General features: G+C 31.8%; 2 protein-coding genes across 3 annotated transcripts; both read right to left on the minus strand.

Annotated features, from left to right (window-relative positions):
• Positions 1-891: 891 nt before the first annotated feature.
• Positions 892-14,998, minus strand: LOC149906124 (solute carrier family 25 member 35-like). The gene is made up of 6 exons (XM_090105917.1): positions 14,862-14,998; positions 3,526-3,821; positions 2,986-3,142; positions 2,400-2,490; positions 1,914-2,129; positions 892-1,636 (listed from the first exon to the last, which is right to left on the minus strand). Exons 2-6 carry the CDS (start codon positions 3,804-3,806, stop codon positions 1,443-1,445), a joined length of 939 nt encoding a protein of 312 aa, XP_089962043.1. The 5' UTR covers positions 3,807-3,821; positions 14,862-14,998; the 3' UTR covers positions 892-1,442.
• On the minus strand, positions 6,055-14,996 carry LOC149906125 (solute carrier family 25 member 35-like). Of its 2 annotated transcripts, XM_090105918.1 has the most exons (5): positions 14,862-14,996; positions 13,894-14,136; positions 13,291-13,617; positions 12,606-12,748; positions 6,055-6,454 (listed from the first exon to the last, which is right to left on the minus strand). In XM_090105918.1, the coding sequence occupies exons 2-5, from the start codon at positions 14,130-14,132 to the stop codon at positions 6,252-6,254; spliced, it is 912 nt and encodes a 303-aa protein (XP_089962044.1). In that variant the 5' UTR covers positions 14,133-14,136; positions 14,862-14,996; the 3' UTR covers positions 6,055-6,251. The 2 variants fall into 2 exon arrangements, with proteins under 2 accessions (XP_089962044.1, XP_089962046.1); XM_090105920.1 differs by lacking the exon at positions 14,862-14,996 and having other exon boundaries at positions 13,899-14,013.
• Positions 14,999-15,438: the final 440 nt, after the last annotated feature.

The raw sequence follows: 15,438 nt of genomic DNA on the forward strand, positions 1-15,438 counted from the left end.
CATAAGTACAATAATTATTAAGATTACTGACATCATTACTTAATCAACTAGTTTAATAGAAAACTCGAGGGGTGTTAAGGGACACCCGGATGGAACGAAGTTTTACGTTAGAGAGAGACAGACACAGAAACACGCGCACTGCGCACGTCCTACAATTATAGAAAAAAGTGTCCTTACAACTTTGCGTCTTAACTTTTTCTGTGTAGTCCGGAGTCCCCTGACGCAACGCGTGAAAAGGAACTTCGTTCCAATAATAATTAGCTTTCAGCCCGTGACTTCGTTTACTTATTGGGCGTTTCCTTGAAAAATCGCTCCAAAATTTTTTGGTACCTATTAAAATACTTCAGAAATAATATTATGTAAAAAGTTTCTTACAAGATGTCAGTAATTATTATGGTGCCTAGCTTAGTTTATTTAACACAAATATAGCAATAATACACACGTCCGACGTAAAGCTATGAAAATTTGCTGTATTGCGTACTTAAAACTGTTTTATAATATTTATATTGATTGTAATAATAAAAAGCTTTGGAAGCAATGTGTTTTTATTTTAAGGTTTTATCAAATTGTTTAACCCTGCATAATTGTATTTATTTTCTATTTTTACTTTCCTTATGGTAAAAACAAATTTGCTCAAAGTTATTTCCTGAACTGTTTGAATGTAGGTGCAAGTGTAATTTAGGGTTGATAAATAAAAGTCATAAATATCATAAATTCTTTTATTTCAATAACACATCTCTTTGTTAAAATAATCTATAATATCTTAAAACAATAACAATGAAAATAAATGATTTTTTATCGAGTTTATAGAAAGACAATCACATAATGGAATGATAATTCGTAAAAACACCTATAAAAGTAAACACAAATAGGTACAAAAATATTAAACTCTGATAATGATAAAATACAATGGTGATGATTTATGAAATTCCTTATAAATTATAATCTATAAATTGTTATTTACCTATCTTATTATAATTTTTTGGCCATATCACAATACTAAAAGGGTGTGCCGATTTTAAAAATAACTTTATGTGTGATTAAATAGATCTTGAGTAATTTAAATTACATTCAATAATATTCAAAGATATAAGGATAATAATATGTTTCGGTTTTAACTCTAAAGATTAAACATAACGACAGGTAAGTATAATAGGCTTTGTTAACAAGCCTTTTATAATTAACTAGCTGTTCCCCGCGGTTTCAACCCCGTGGCTCCACTCCTGTTGGTCGTAGCGTGATGATATAATATATCCTATAACCTTCCTCGATAAATGGGCTATCTAACACCGAAAGAATTTTTCAAATCGGACCAGTTCCCGAGATTAGCGCGTTCAAACAAACAAACAAAAAACTCTTCAGCTTTATAATATTAGTATAGATTTGCTCACAATAATTATCACGACAAATCTTCCTTACAAACTACTCCCATAAATAAATATTTAACTTCTCAAATAATCTTCCAAAGTCTTCAACTGGTCCCAACATACAAGTAACAGTACTGTATGAGGTCCGAGTCTCAGGTAATTAGCTCCAACACCTTTGTAGAAGGCACTGGCTCCTTCAGACTTGAGCATTTTTATGAAACAATCCGCCATACCGCGGTATAGCTTGCCACGGTTATGGGAGTCTACCGCTGAAATTAGAAAATCATTATTATACATGAATCGTTACAATTTAATATTTCATTAGGATGATATAGCTGTGAGGCATTAAAATTTTACTACAGTCTACAGTATGGACAAAAATTTCTAAAAATAACAATTTGAGAATTTATATTTTTTGAATTGAATTTATATTTTGTTAAGCAACTATGTTTCAAATCTGCACACAATGTTGCCAGCAACTCCACAACTTATTGGTTCAAATCGTTTGTTTGGTAATAACAAATTAATTAATAAAATACAACTTACGTTGATTTGACAACCTCGTAGCCATCACATCAAAAGGATTCAAGCACAGCGTCATCACAATGCCTCCCAAATTGGCGCCCATAAAAGACAATAGAAGTGGTGACCTACAAAGGTCTTTATCTCGAAGAAATTCTTTGGCGTAAGCAAAACTGACCATTTGGGAACTACTGCCCGCTGCGCCACGGGGGATTTGGGGACCGACCCCACGGAATAAACCTGAAATAGATTTAATATTGCATATCGTTAACATTTGTGAAAATGCAAATAATATGTAAAGCTTTTTGGAAAGCCGTTGAAGTAATTTTAATAGATTTTGTGTTTTTTGAAACAAATAAAGTATTTCAAAATTCATATGTGTTTTATTTTACCTTGCAGTTGCATAGCTCTTTTTACACCACTATTTAAGTTTCTTTGTTTGCGATGCGTAAATTTTTCTATAGGTCACGAAAATGTTATCTTTGATATTATGACAAAAGTAAGACCTACCTTTGAATCCTTCTTTGCGAAATATATCAGATAAAGCATTCCATGTGCCGCTGTGAGTGTGCTGATGACCCACCGCAATTGCTCCCGCTGCCTGAAGAGAAATTATAACGAATTTATAGATGTATAGAATTGATTCTTAAGTAACAGTGAATGGAAGTCCTATTATATCGATTAAGCAATTTGGATCTATAACTTCGCATGAAGTCAGGTGAATTGACCACTTGGCCACCCATGATCGGACCTTAGCAATCGATTTTTCGCAGAAATATTATTTTTATAGCATTGATGCATTATAAATGTGAAATTTATAAAACACTAGGTTTCCGCCCGCGGCTTCGCCCGCGCAGTCAAAGAAAAACCCGCATAGTTCCCGTTCCCGTGGGATTTCCGGGATTGCGTCATTTTCCCGGGATAAAAAGTACCCTATGTCCTTTCTCGGGTATCAAAATATCTCCATACCAAATTTCATGAAAATTGGTTCAGTCGTTTAGGCGTGATTGAGTAACAGACAGACAGACAGAGTTACTTTCGCATTTAAAATATTAGTAAGTATGGATTTGTCATAATAGATTAATTATTAACCCACCTGCGCCTGCAACCTTGTCTTCACAAGGAAGAAAGGTGTCCCCGCTATAGAACCCAACGCTCCCCCCACACCCGCGGCGACTGCGCCCCGCACTATAGATGTGCGACCATCTACTGTGGTGAGACCACGACGTTCTGATATGCGGTATACTCCAAGCCTGTAGGAATTTTTATACTATATTGTAATAATTTTTTTCGGTAGGTACCTAGGTCTTAAGTGAACTGATATGAATTGAATGAAATAAAAAGAAAGGTGTTTTACTTGTAGGTACTGGAGAATGTAGATGATTGAAAAGGAATTTAAAAAGATTAGTATATTGAACGCCGTTGCTTTGCTTGTAAGTTATCTAGATAATTAAGGAATTTTGAAAAAAAATGAAAGAGAATGACTTTAATTAAGTACCTATTGTAGTTTATTTCAGACATATAGAATGAATTGACTGCGAATATTTAAAGCATAAGTTAGCCAGAGATCATAAATAACAATACTACTATGTGTATGGCTTCTTAAAAAGTTCCTTTCATAATATTATAATCTCACCTAAAAGTATTCAAAAAGAACTGAAATCCCAGCATAGCTGGCAGGCCGCTTTGTAATGCCATAGCGCCCTCTGTCCGCGCAATTACGAACAACGCATGAGGAACATTTTTATAGAAAACCGCATGTTTTCCTTTAGATGCCAATTCTCCTTGCAATTGTAGCCTAGTTTTCACAACCTCTATGGGATTTGTGAAGATCGTAGCGAACATGGCAGATGTGCCGCCCATTAGCAAATCTGTGACGTCACGCACGATGCCCCCCGGTTGATTATTTCCCGCCATTTCGTGTTTTGTTTTCTGGAAGTAGACAATTATTACGATAATTTTATTACTTTAAATTTTATAATCCTTGGATTTTATTACTTTAAAATGTTTGGTTAAAAATCAATAAAATTTTTGTTACATGGATGATGTAATTGAAAATACTTTCGTATTCTATTAAAATTTAAAATGTATTGTCGAGCCAATTTAATAGGCAACATTTGACGTCTATCAATTTTATCTTCGAAGAGAGGTAACCTGCTTAAAAACATCGATTAAAGTGAATTAATCGATACGGATTTGAAACATTTGTAAATCGAATTTATTAATTTATGATGATTTTTGTTCACAAGTAATCAATGCATTCGATTCTAGATGTCAGATCTCGATTTTTAGAGTAACATCTCTGGTATTTAAAAAGAAAAAAGGTTTATTGACACAAAATTGTAGCGACGTCAGTTCTTCAATTCAGAAATTGTTTATTATGTTTAGAATGGTTCATCAGTAAAATGAAATCTTAAAATTACTTGTATCGGTCATTATTATTATAAATATGTAATCGTTATTGAAAAAAGTTAAGCAAATGTGCAGATCTAACAGAAAGAAATATCATGTTATTCTATGTTGTCGTTACTAGGTTACGTTGTAGAATTTTGTTGAACTGTCAAATGTTGCCTATTAAAATGGCTCTACTATAAGTAGTATGATGAAATGTTTATTTCTTGCCAGTTTCCACAAATTTAGAATTATGTTAAAAACTACTCAATTGTTATAATATAGTTAGAATTGGATTTTACATAAAAACGGGAAAAATAAATAAAACATGATTTATAAACAACAACAATTTATTTACTTAATTTAAAACAAAACATTACAAATCAAACAGATTCAGGCCCTTTTCAGGAGTTCAACATGATGTAAATTTAACTAACTACTTAACTAAATATTGATTAAAAATTTTCTATAGAATCATAACATTTATCAGATTTGTACTATTAACACGAGCTCTAAATCACAATTATACTTAAAATTGTAATTAATACACTCCGATAAAAGTGAAATATATTCGATCTACAAACACGAGACATTTCAAATTTTACGTGTTACATTCCTTGAATTACTCCAGATTTTAATAATTACCTTGCAAATTAAGTAAATCAACAATTAAAAACTTTAGTTATTTCCTAATCGTTCGTTAGAATTTTAAAACAATAAAAATAAAACTTAACAAATCATAATATTATCTACCATGAGGTAGGTTATTACATTAGCAAAATATGCTAAAATATCTAATACTGTACTAAAATGGTAAAATGGTATTACATACCTTCAGGTTTAATATTTATTCTATGCTAAACTAAACTAAAAAAATATATCTAAACTAAATCATTGCACTTTGGTTTCACTATAAAACTAAACGAATTGGTTCAGAACGTTAACAATCTCATTCGTTTATTTACCTACATACTAATGTTAATTTAATTAAGGTGATAATTAAAAATTAAATATTTAAGTTCTCGTCATATTTTATACTTTCGTCAAACATAAAATCGATTTATAAATCGATTGCCTTACGAATACATAGATATTATGATTAATTTATTCGACAAAAAAATTATCGACATTAAATCATTAATAAACAAAACATTTTCGAAGTGAAACTTCTTTAGGCACGTTGAGGGTAAAATTTGAAGGTCGAATCATGGCAATACGTCATCTTCCTGAGACGACGATTTTTGTATCTTTGAATCTTGATAAAGAAGTTTCACTTTTGACAAGTGTGCTTGGCATACACGCTATTTTTATTGTTTTCAATATAACAACAAGGAACGTCCAGATATTGAATCTGTAAATATGGCTAAATTTTCTGATTTTTTAATTACAATACAATGTTATACAGAATAATAATAACAGACTAACTACAACAATATCAGAATCACTTTACACAGAAAAGATCTTTTAAGGAACTTTGGTATATTCGAGTATAATTGCTTTTATACAAATAGAAATAATAACAGTTTAAGTACAACAGTTTACAAACAAGCGAGGTATACTATCTTCATTATATTTCGTATACAGAGTTTTACGGTAATTACAAAATGTATTACTTCTAATTTCATTATCTCGTTTTTTTATACAAGATGTTAAATATTTTATGAAAATATATAGAGCTGATTAAAAACACAACAACCTTGAGCAACATACTTTATAAGCATTACTCGTCATGTACAATTACCCCAAATCTATACTAATATTATAAAGCTGAAGAGTTTGTTTGTTTGAACGCACTAATCTCGGGAACTACTGGTCCGATTTGAAAAATTCTTTCGGTGTTAGATAGCTCATTTATCGAGGAAGGCTATAGGCTATATATCATCACGCTACGACCAACAGGAGAGGAGCCACGGGGGTGAAACCGCGCGGAGCGGCTAGTCATGTATAATTACCCCAAATCACTTTATAAAATCACGCTTTCAAAGTTTGAAAGTTCTTCTGTAAATCCTTTAGCATATCCCAAAACACAAGTAACAGTACAGTATGTGGTGCTTGGCGGAAGTAAGAAGGTCCAACGCCCTTGTAAAAGGCCAATAGACCTTCAGTTTTGGTTATCTTTTGAGCACAATCCCATATACCTTCATAGAATAGACCGCGCCCTTGCGCGTCGATCGCTGTAATAAGAAAAAAGAATGATTCAATTTTTTTTCACAAGATTTTTTTATTTATTGTATGTCGGAGAGTTTAAATAACTCTCCATAATTAATTATAATTAGGTAGATATGTGAAATAATATTAAATAATGACTCAGTGCGCACACCTTGCGCGGTCGATGGTAGTACCGAGACTATATCATCGAGCTACTGACTCAAGGAATATAAACCACAATAGCATGGCCCGTAACCGCATACATTTCATATCAATTCAATATCGACATTATGTTGTACACCATAGAGTACATTAATAATAGGAAGGTATAGCCACATAACAACTATTCTGTTATAATTCTCTCACATGTATATAATTTTCAAATTCAATCAAACGAACATAGAGCTAGAGCAGCTAGAGCAACAGCATTCTTTCGTGATATTTTATTGTAAACGTATTCAGTATTTCAGTGTTGTTCAGTATTAGAGCATTGCATAGAATCTTATCGAATGCACTAAGAACAATGAAAGAATGCTCTACGCCTGTTTACATTAAAATATGTAATTTGACTTAGTAAGGTTAGAAATTAGAATGAGTATTCGCTCGTATGATGTGAATGCAACGTAAAACCGTAGGTTTAAAGATTTTAGCTTAAGAATTTAGCAATGTATTGTTAGATTCGACTAAATTGTGAATGTGATGTTGTATTAAATTAAGAAAAAATGTTGTGTGGTTTTATGAAACCACGGTAAAAGTGAAACTTTCCGAACACTGCTTTATACCTACTTAAAAAAAAAAAAATTCCTGGCGCCAAATTCTTATTTACAATGGCGCCAACGGCAATAGCAAAGAACATTTTTTAAAGTGAAACTTTTATTACATCGTCTCAAACTTTTTGGTCTGTGTAGCGCATGTCGCGTGACGGTCGGCTGCCGAGTAGGTATAAAGCAGTGTTCGGAAAGATTCACTTTTACCGTGGTTTCATAAAACCACACAACATTTTTTTAAATAATTGTTTGTTTACGCAACACAGCTCTAAATTTAGCCTTCATTTAAAAGTTTATACCTAAATATCATTCAATGATGCACAAGACCCATGTTTAATTTCAACAAATACATTACATCAGACATTGTTTAAATAATTTACGTGACTGAAGACTATCAATAGTTATATATATGTATTAAGATAACACTCGATAATATTTCACTATCAAGGCATTTTTTCGTTAGCCTTGCAGAAATGTCTAAACTATTCCTTTTTGTATGAACAAATTTTATGTATGATGTTTTGCTGTTATTAGGGCGATATTTAAAGATTTTCGAAACTACTTACTTTTTAGTAAGCAAGAAAATTTATATTAAGTATGATCATAAAATTCTTAAAAAAATAGCTATAATTATTATTACTTTGTTCTCACATCACAAGACAAAGATATTGTTCAAGAGTTTGTTGAATACCCTATTATAATTAGGGATGTAACGATACCGATACAGATACCGATATATCGGCCGATATATCGGCAAGCCGATATATCGGTATCGCCGATAATAAATCAACCGATACCGATATTTTTTTATTAAATTCTTTCTTTTCTTTTATGTTTTTGCATTGTATTCATTCATATTGTTTTATTTCTGTTTCTGTAATAGTGTTAAGGAAGAGCGGAACCTCCTGACACAAGTATTTTATTTGCTTACTATAGGCCAGTAGAAATCGACACTAAAAAACCCTAAATTCGCAAAGCACGATGTAGATTTGAATTTTTGGTATATTGTTTGGATCAGTTAGGGTGATGTAAATCCCAATTTGCAACTTCGAAAAAGTTGTGCTCGCTGCGCACCACGTGATAAACTGCGAAAATTTTGGACTTTTTTCACTTTTTGCTCTAAAAGTCATAAACTATGCGTTTCCGACAAGTATGATTCAGTACATAAATTAAGGTTATTAAATTTGCAACAATTTAAGTCTAACCGCAGCTCTCTAAACCTTATAACGACTAAACTGTGGCCATTCGAAGATGGTTCATTTTTCCGGAAATATTGAAATTTTTAGTTTTGCTCCCGTTTGAAGCAAAATATTGGCAAAAACCGCTCGTTCTATGAGAAGTTCGTATAATAAAGTTGTAGTGCATTTAATTTTCTTTCGGGAAAAACTGACTATCTTTGAAAGGCCACAGCTTAGTTGTTATAAGGTTAAGAGAGCTGCGGTTTGGCTAAATTGTTGCAAATTTAATTAGCTTTGTAATTTTGTTAATTACCTATACTGCAAATGAAAAAGTATTATCCTTTTTATGATTTTATATGCCCTCAGTTTCAATTCTTTAAAAATCTATTTCTACCTTCTTTTTGTTTTCAGATATTGTGAGTGAACTATTTGTCTCACAGACTTTGTTCTATGCTCTAATGAAAGAAAATAAAATGCACTACAACTTTATTATACGACCTTCTCATAGAACGAGCGGTTTTTGCCAATATTTTGCTTCAAACGGGAGCAAAACTAAAAATTTCAATATTTCGGGACAACTTTTTCGAAGCTGAAAATTGGGATTTACATCACCCTAACTGATCCAAACAACATACCAAAAATTCAAATCTACATCGTGCTTTGCGAATTTAATGTTAATTTCCACTGGCCTACTAGGAGTGTTCTAATCACAAATTTGTTTATGTAAAGGAAAGAAATAAATAATTTTGAATTTTTTTTAATTTTTAACGTGATAACGTTTTTAAAATCGTTTTAGTCGGGTGACATGTGCGGGTGGCGCGATCGCAGGTATAACGAGAGAGAGACGGACCGATCTCCCGTTTCATCTCGAGCGCTGCCACTGCATTATGTTATCACGTAAACATCTCGATCGTAAACCTACTTTACAAACAACCAATTTTTTTGATATCAAATAATTCAAACCCAATGAATGAACCCAATGAATGAGCCCAATGAACGATGCGGGAGGCCGCACGCGCGTGCGCACTTTGTTTTCTGAAAAAACTCTACCAATACTGCCGTCCTTTAACTAAAAAGCCGTTAACCCTCAAATGGTCAATTTTCAGTTTTAAATGTAGGGTGATAGAGTTCAGAATTCTCCATCTTTCTGTCTAAGAATCATTTCTCTAGCATTAATAGTTCAGCGATTCCATAACTTGAAAGCGTCTAACCAACACTACTTCGCTAAATTTCCTTTAAAGTACCTTAACCGCCAGATTTAATAATTATTTTTGAGCTTTTTACTTGACTAAAAGTACGTTATCAGATTATACTTGGCTATAGGGACGCAAAAGGACTATAACTGCTTTATGATATGCTTTCATATAACGATTCCAATGGAAATCCTTACCTTATTTGCAGTTACTCGCCCTTAACGCTTTTTTAGTTAAGTAATTTTATTTAGGAAAAATTCTAATAACACTTTTTTGCTTAGCTACAAAGCAGCTAACCCTCATTTTTTAGCTAAAAGGCAGTTATCCGATTCTGGTGATGCATCAGTTTTGGGGATGAGAGTGATGATGAAATAATGTCGCTCCCAAGCAGAGTACCGATTGTTTTTGATTTTCTTTTACAAGACGTATTGTTTCTGATCAGGTTTACTAAGTTTTAAACAATCTAGCAGCTAAATTACGGAAAATATAACAAGTCAAAGTTACGAAAATTTGGTAGGTAATGGTTACGACAGTGCGAACTTTCAATCGTACTTCTCTGTTTAGACTCTGATTTGTCTCTGTAACCGAGAAAGAGAAGAAAGACAGTCTGTACTATTTAATTTTTAAAACTATTTATTAATTATGTAATTTACCCCTTGGGTGGAATTAGTAATCGACTGTCAAGCAATGTACTAGAGATGGTGATACAAAAATTGTTAGGAGTACACTACCTTTGACACGCTGACGGGGAGTCCATTTTGCAACTATTGCTATTTTTTCTTATCTTTATATGTATTAGATTATTAAGATTTGTATTTTTTACATTGTACCAAATAAAAAGTTTTCTACCTCCTGCTATTTTCCACATATTCTGGTATATTATATTTTCTGAATGTGGATGAAAAAGTCTTCTAATCATTTGATAAGCGGTTCTACATTATTTATTAAGAGCATCCCACATGTAAGAGCTTGAAGCCCTATTGAAACCAGGGTGTATTTTTTCAAAAACCTTGTGCACAAATCGTAATTTTTTTTTCAGGAAACGATTTATGTTTACATTGTTTGTGGTTCTATATGTACTCACATATCCGTGACTCGTATGATGGCTTCGCAGAAGAATATTTATAAAATAACGTTAAAATTGCAATACTAAATGAATATACGGTTCCAAAAAAGAAAAGCGAGAAGATTTATCTCAATCTTAACCCCTTAATGAGCCACTGTAATGAAATAAACGTGAACATGACGAGAAATAAAGGTTAATTTTATCGAAAACTTAAAAGAGTCATTTAGTAAAAGAGTTTAAAATACTTGTTACTCACAATAAGACGCTAAAACCATTAATTTAGATAGTGTTTAAATCCTTAATACTTAAACCTAAAAGCTTTTGATCCTTTTCCTTTCCATTGGTTGACCTAGAGGATGTAATTCCCGAGAGCAAAGCCTCAGACAGCAGCAAATTTTTAACATTAGTAAGATTAAAATTTAGTACAACTACATATATAGAATCATAGTACAAAAACATCCAAAAGCCCTTAAACGCTGATTATAAAGTTTTTGAAATTTAAATTAAAACAAAAGTCATAGCTTAAAAGTAGTTATAGTAGCTTAACGACGTTTAAGGTAAGCATTTTATTACTAAATAAAAAAAAATCACAAAATGAAAATAAAAATACTAAATTACTTAGCTAAAAAGTCGCTATGGTATGTGAACGGCCGTCTTGTCCAGTAAATAGTTAAAATTTTCAGATTATATGCTGAACTAAACGAGAAAAAGTGAATTTAAAAATAAATTATAACAGTTTCTGGGTAAAAACTAATATTTATATAATATAATATAATTAAATGTCGATCGATGTATCTCACAATAATTATTGTAAGTGTCATAATTTTTAAGAAATAACGATTTCCGTGTTTTTTGCCATTTACTCGAAACTCACTTCGTGGGCTTAACGGTTTTCTAGTTAAAGGACGGCAGAATAGTAAACTTTTATTAGGTACTGATTGTATGTGTATTACTTAAAGTTTAACTGACTTCGTAAAATAATAATACTAAAATAAATGGTTTTGTTGTTTTTTGATTTGGCATTTTTATTTAAAAGAATACGATTAACAGTTGTCTCTGTTAAATGTTGGTAACTTTTTATGCATAATTCACTATTTATTTTTCTACCAAGCCATCGATATCGGTATCGGTATCGGTATCGCCGATACATTACTACAAATATCGGTATCGGTATCGTATCGGCAAAATCATGTATCGTTACATCCCTAATTATAATATTATTAGGGGTGCATCCATGGTGCATCCGATACCGATACCGATATATCGGCGACACTTCGGGTTAGTCGATATATCAGTATCGACGATATTTTTATGACCGATACTTTTTAATTTAGTGTTGTCTTGTCTATTCCGTTGCAAACGAGGCATGAACTATGCTCGGGGAAACCCCGCGCTTGTGAATGTGTTGTTGAGTTGTCCCAATATTGTATAGAGAAATGCAGATCCATTCGTTTACTGGCGCAATGACGTTTTATACTTAACTTTTACTTTTACTTTAACTTGAAAAAAAATTGCGCAGAAGTACTTTAGTTTCCATATGAGTTCTGTTGCATCTGAGAGACTATTTTCCAGCCCAGCTCTTATTCAAACAGACTTGCGAAATCGCCTTTCTCCGCAAAACTTAAGTTACTTTGGTTTTTAATTTTAATTACTAAAATTTTTAATTGCCTTATACAATGTCTCTACTACGTACTACGTACCTATGTCTCTACTTTTTATATTAATAAAAGAAAAATCTGACTTGTGATTTATTTATTATACCTTCATTTTTAAAACAGTAAGCGTATCGGTATCATCGATATTTTTATAAGTATATCGGTATCAGTATCGTATCGGCGAAAAGGGGTATCGATGCATCCCTAAATATTATGATGGTAGTTTTATTTCCACCATCAAATAGTAAATACAAAAAAGTAGTAGTAAACCTCAGTAACTAAATGTTACTGAGGTTTTATTACGAGATATTTTATTACCTTGATTATAAAGTCTTGTCATGATAACATCCATGGGTGTTAGCGTCAAGGTTTTTGTAATAGCACCAATGTTGCTAGCCATGAACGCACTTAGGTATTTCGATTGTTGGAACATGTTGTTGTTGTCCATCCATTCTTTACATCTGTAATATTAAAAAAAATTATGAATAAACTATTGTAATTTGTGTAAAAATTATTAATAATGTTTGTCATATTTATTATTGTTTGATATTTAAAAAACAATTATATTTATATAACGAAAACGTAATTAATTTAAATACTGATAAGGTATCATTTTTTTTCATTGCAATAATTGACAATGTATTACAATAATACAATTGTTTACATCAGTTCAATGACATACTTGTAATAAAAGATTTTTAAAATGATAGAAAAATAATGCAAAATTTTCCTTATTCCATAAAAGTGTCAAAATGCACAAATATTTTTGAAGTGAAACTTCTTTAGGCGCGTTCAGAGTAAAATTTCAAGGTATCATGGCAATACCGCAACGTCATGGAGTAAGGCGACGATTTTGGTATCTTTGAATCTTGCCAAAGAAATTTCACTTCTGACACGTGTGCTCTGCACACACGCTATTTTTTGTATTAAATTTTACATACTTTATTTCCTAAAAATTAAGTAAATACATATACGTATACAGCAAATATATTAAGAAACTCACACAGAAAATGCCGCGATCTGGGATGCGGAACCAACCGAGTTCCTCAACATCATGCCATGGGCGCCCCTCCACAGGCCCAACAAGCCATTCTTCATATAAATCTGTGTTAACGCATGCATCATTCCAGGATGACCGTGTTGCGTGCCAACCGCTATCTTCTTTGATGAATACGACATTAGTTGAGTCTTTACTAATTGTAGCGGACTCCCTACAAGCCCCCCACACATACCAGAAATGCAGCCGACAACGAAACTGTTCGTAAATTTCGTATTATGCTTCTCGTCTCTTAGGATGCCGTAGTTATCGGCTTGCTGGTATATACCTAACCTGAAATGATTGTATATAAGTAATCTCTTTGTAATTTGAAACAGAATGGCTGGTATAAAATGAACCTCTATGGAGTAAGTACTGTAGCAATGGTAACAATTTTTAGGAAAATAATATATGTGTTGCCTTGGTATGGCAGAGAGACGCAGGTTCAAATCCCGCCTCAATATCGTTTTTTTATTCATTAAATATTTAACTTTGTAGTAATGATATTCAATATTATCACAAATAAATGAAAACAAATTCTGCAAATATATGTTATATTTTCTAACATACCTTACCCCATTTACAACCAACTGAAACCACAATGCAGGTGCGAGACCTCTTTGTAAAGCGATAACACCATCATGTTTTACTATTGTATACATTGCGTGGGGTATATTTTTGTAATACACAGCATGATGGCCTTTGGCTCTAAGCTCTCCTTGAAGTTGCATTCGAGTTTTAATTACATCAAATGGGTTACTGAAGAAACCAGCACCTACGCCAGCCAACCCTCCAATGATGAAATCCATAATACTAAAAACATTGTTTAAAAATTTTACTGTTCATATAAAATTTCATAATAAAGCAATGTGACACCTCAGCTTTGATTTTTTTACCATCCCTGTTGGTTTTGAAGTCATCTCTTTCTATCGAACTACATGCTTGAATATTTAGAAGGTTCTTTAATTTTTAGTATGAAAATTTATAGCATTTGTAGTAATATATGTAATTACAAACGTTCAAAATAGGTTTATGTTAGAAAGATAGAACAAGATCTATTCTAATAAAATATTTTAGTATTTGTTTATATTATGTGGACTATTACTTAGTTATTATAGATGATTTGTAGCAAATAAGAATTTTTCATTGAAATGAAGCTATTAATATTATTTTACCAAAATTTGGAAGATACTTACAAGCTGAATAATTATTTTTTATTTACACTAATTAACACTCACATTTAAAAATGTTAGGTTTGTTAATATATTCCATAACAATTCACACTTAAAAGTAAAGAAGTTTAGAGCGTGTAATTATTTTAAAATGATCTTTAATTATTGTTAATATATTTCATAATCAATTACAATTAATTTAATTCTAAGTCAATATGTAGTATATTTCTGTTTAAACGTTCTTACAACTGCAATACTATAACTACTAATTTTATTTTCACAGTACCAATAGTCACAGTTTTTAAATATCAGGGCAAAGTCTCATACAAATATAAGAATGTAATGTTTGTAGTATCTATAACTAACCTGTTTTTTGTTAACGGTGTATTTTAAATCATCTCGATTTCAAAATATTCCGTATTCCCATCCTGGAATACAAAGCACTGGAGATTGCACTGGAGAATTCCACCGAAGTATAAATATCTCGGTTTTGTTTCGTAATCATTTCAAATTATTTTCAATAAACTCGAGATTCGCGAACGTCACAGATGACGTTGACAATCACTTGATGTTTATAAATCTGAAGGAACAAATAACGTTCAAGAATGTCATCATAAATTATTATCAATTTATAATATTAGGCTATTCCTACAATGATTCCTACTAATTTATAAAATAATCTAACTGATTTTTTTATGTGATTGCTAAAAGATGCTGCATTTGTAAGAGATATTGAAAATGTATGATAGCAGATTATTAGTAATTGATTATTCACATAACGAGATAAATTGTTGGTTTATTTCTTACACATTTCTGAGGTTTATTTTCATTAGGCGGAGGTACAATGAGAGGGAAAATGTACATTGTTGTAAAAAGTAAAATAAATACTATCCATAACGCGAAATTCGTGTTATGGCCTATGGCCTACATATTTATAAGAAAT

This window comes from Colias eurytheme, chromosome 9 (assembly GCF_061535395.1).
Source record: "Colias eurytheme isolate Ceu_HAF_F1 chromosome 9, ilColEury1 Martin Lab GWU primary, whole genome shotgun sequence".
In the NCBI taxonomy this organism is placed as follows: Eukaryota; Metazoa; Arthropoda; class Insecta; order Lepidoptera; family Pieridae; genus Colias; species Colias eurytheme.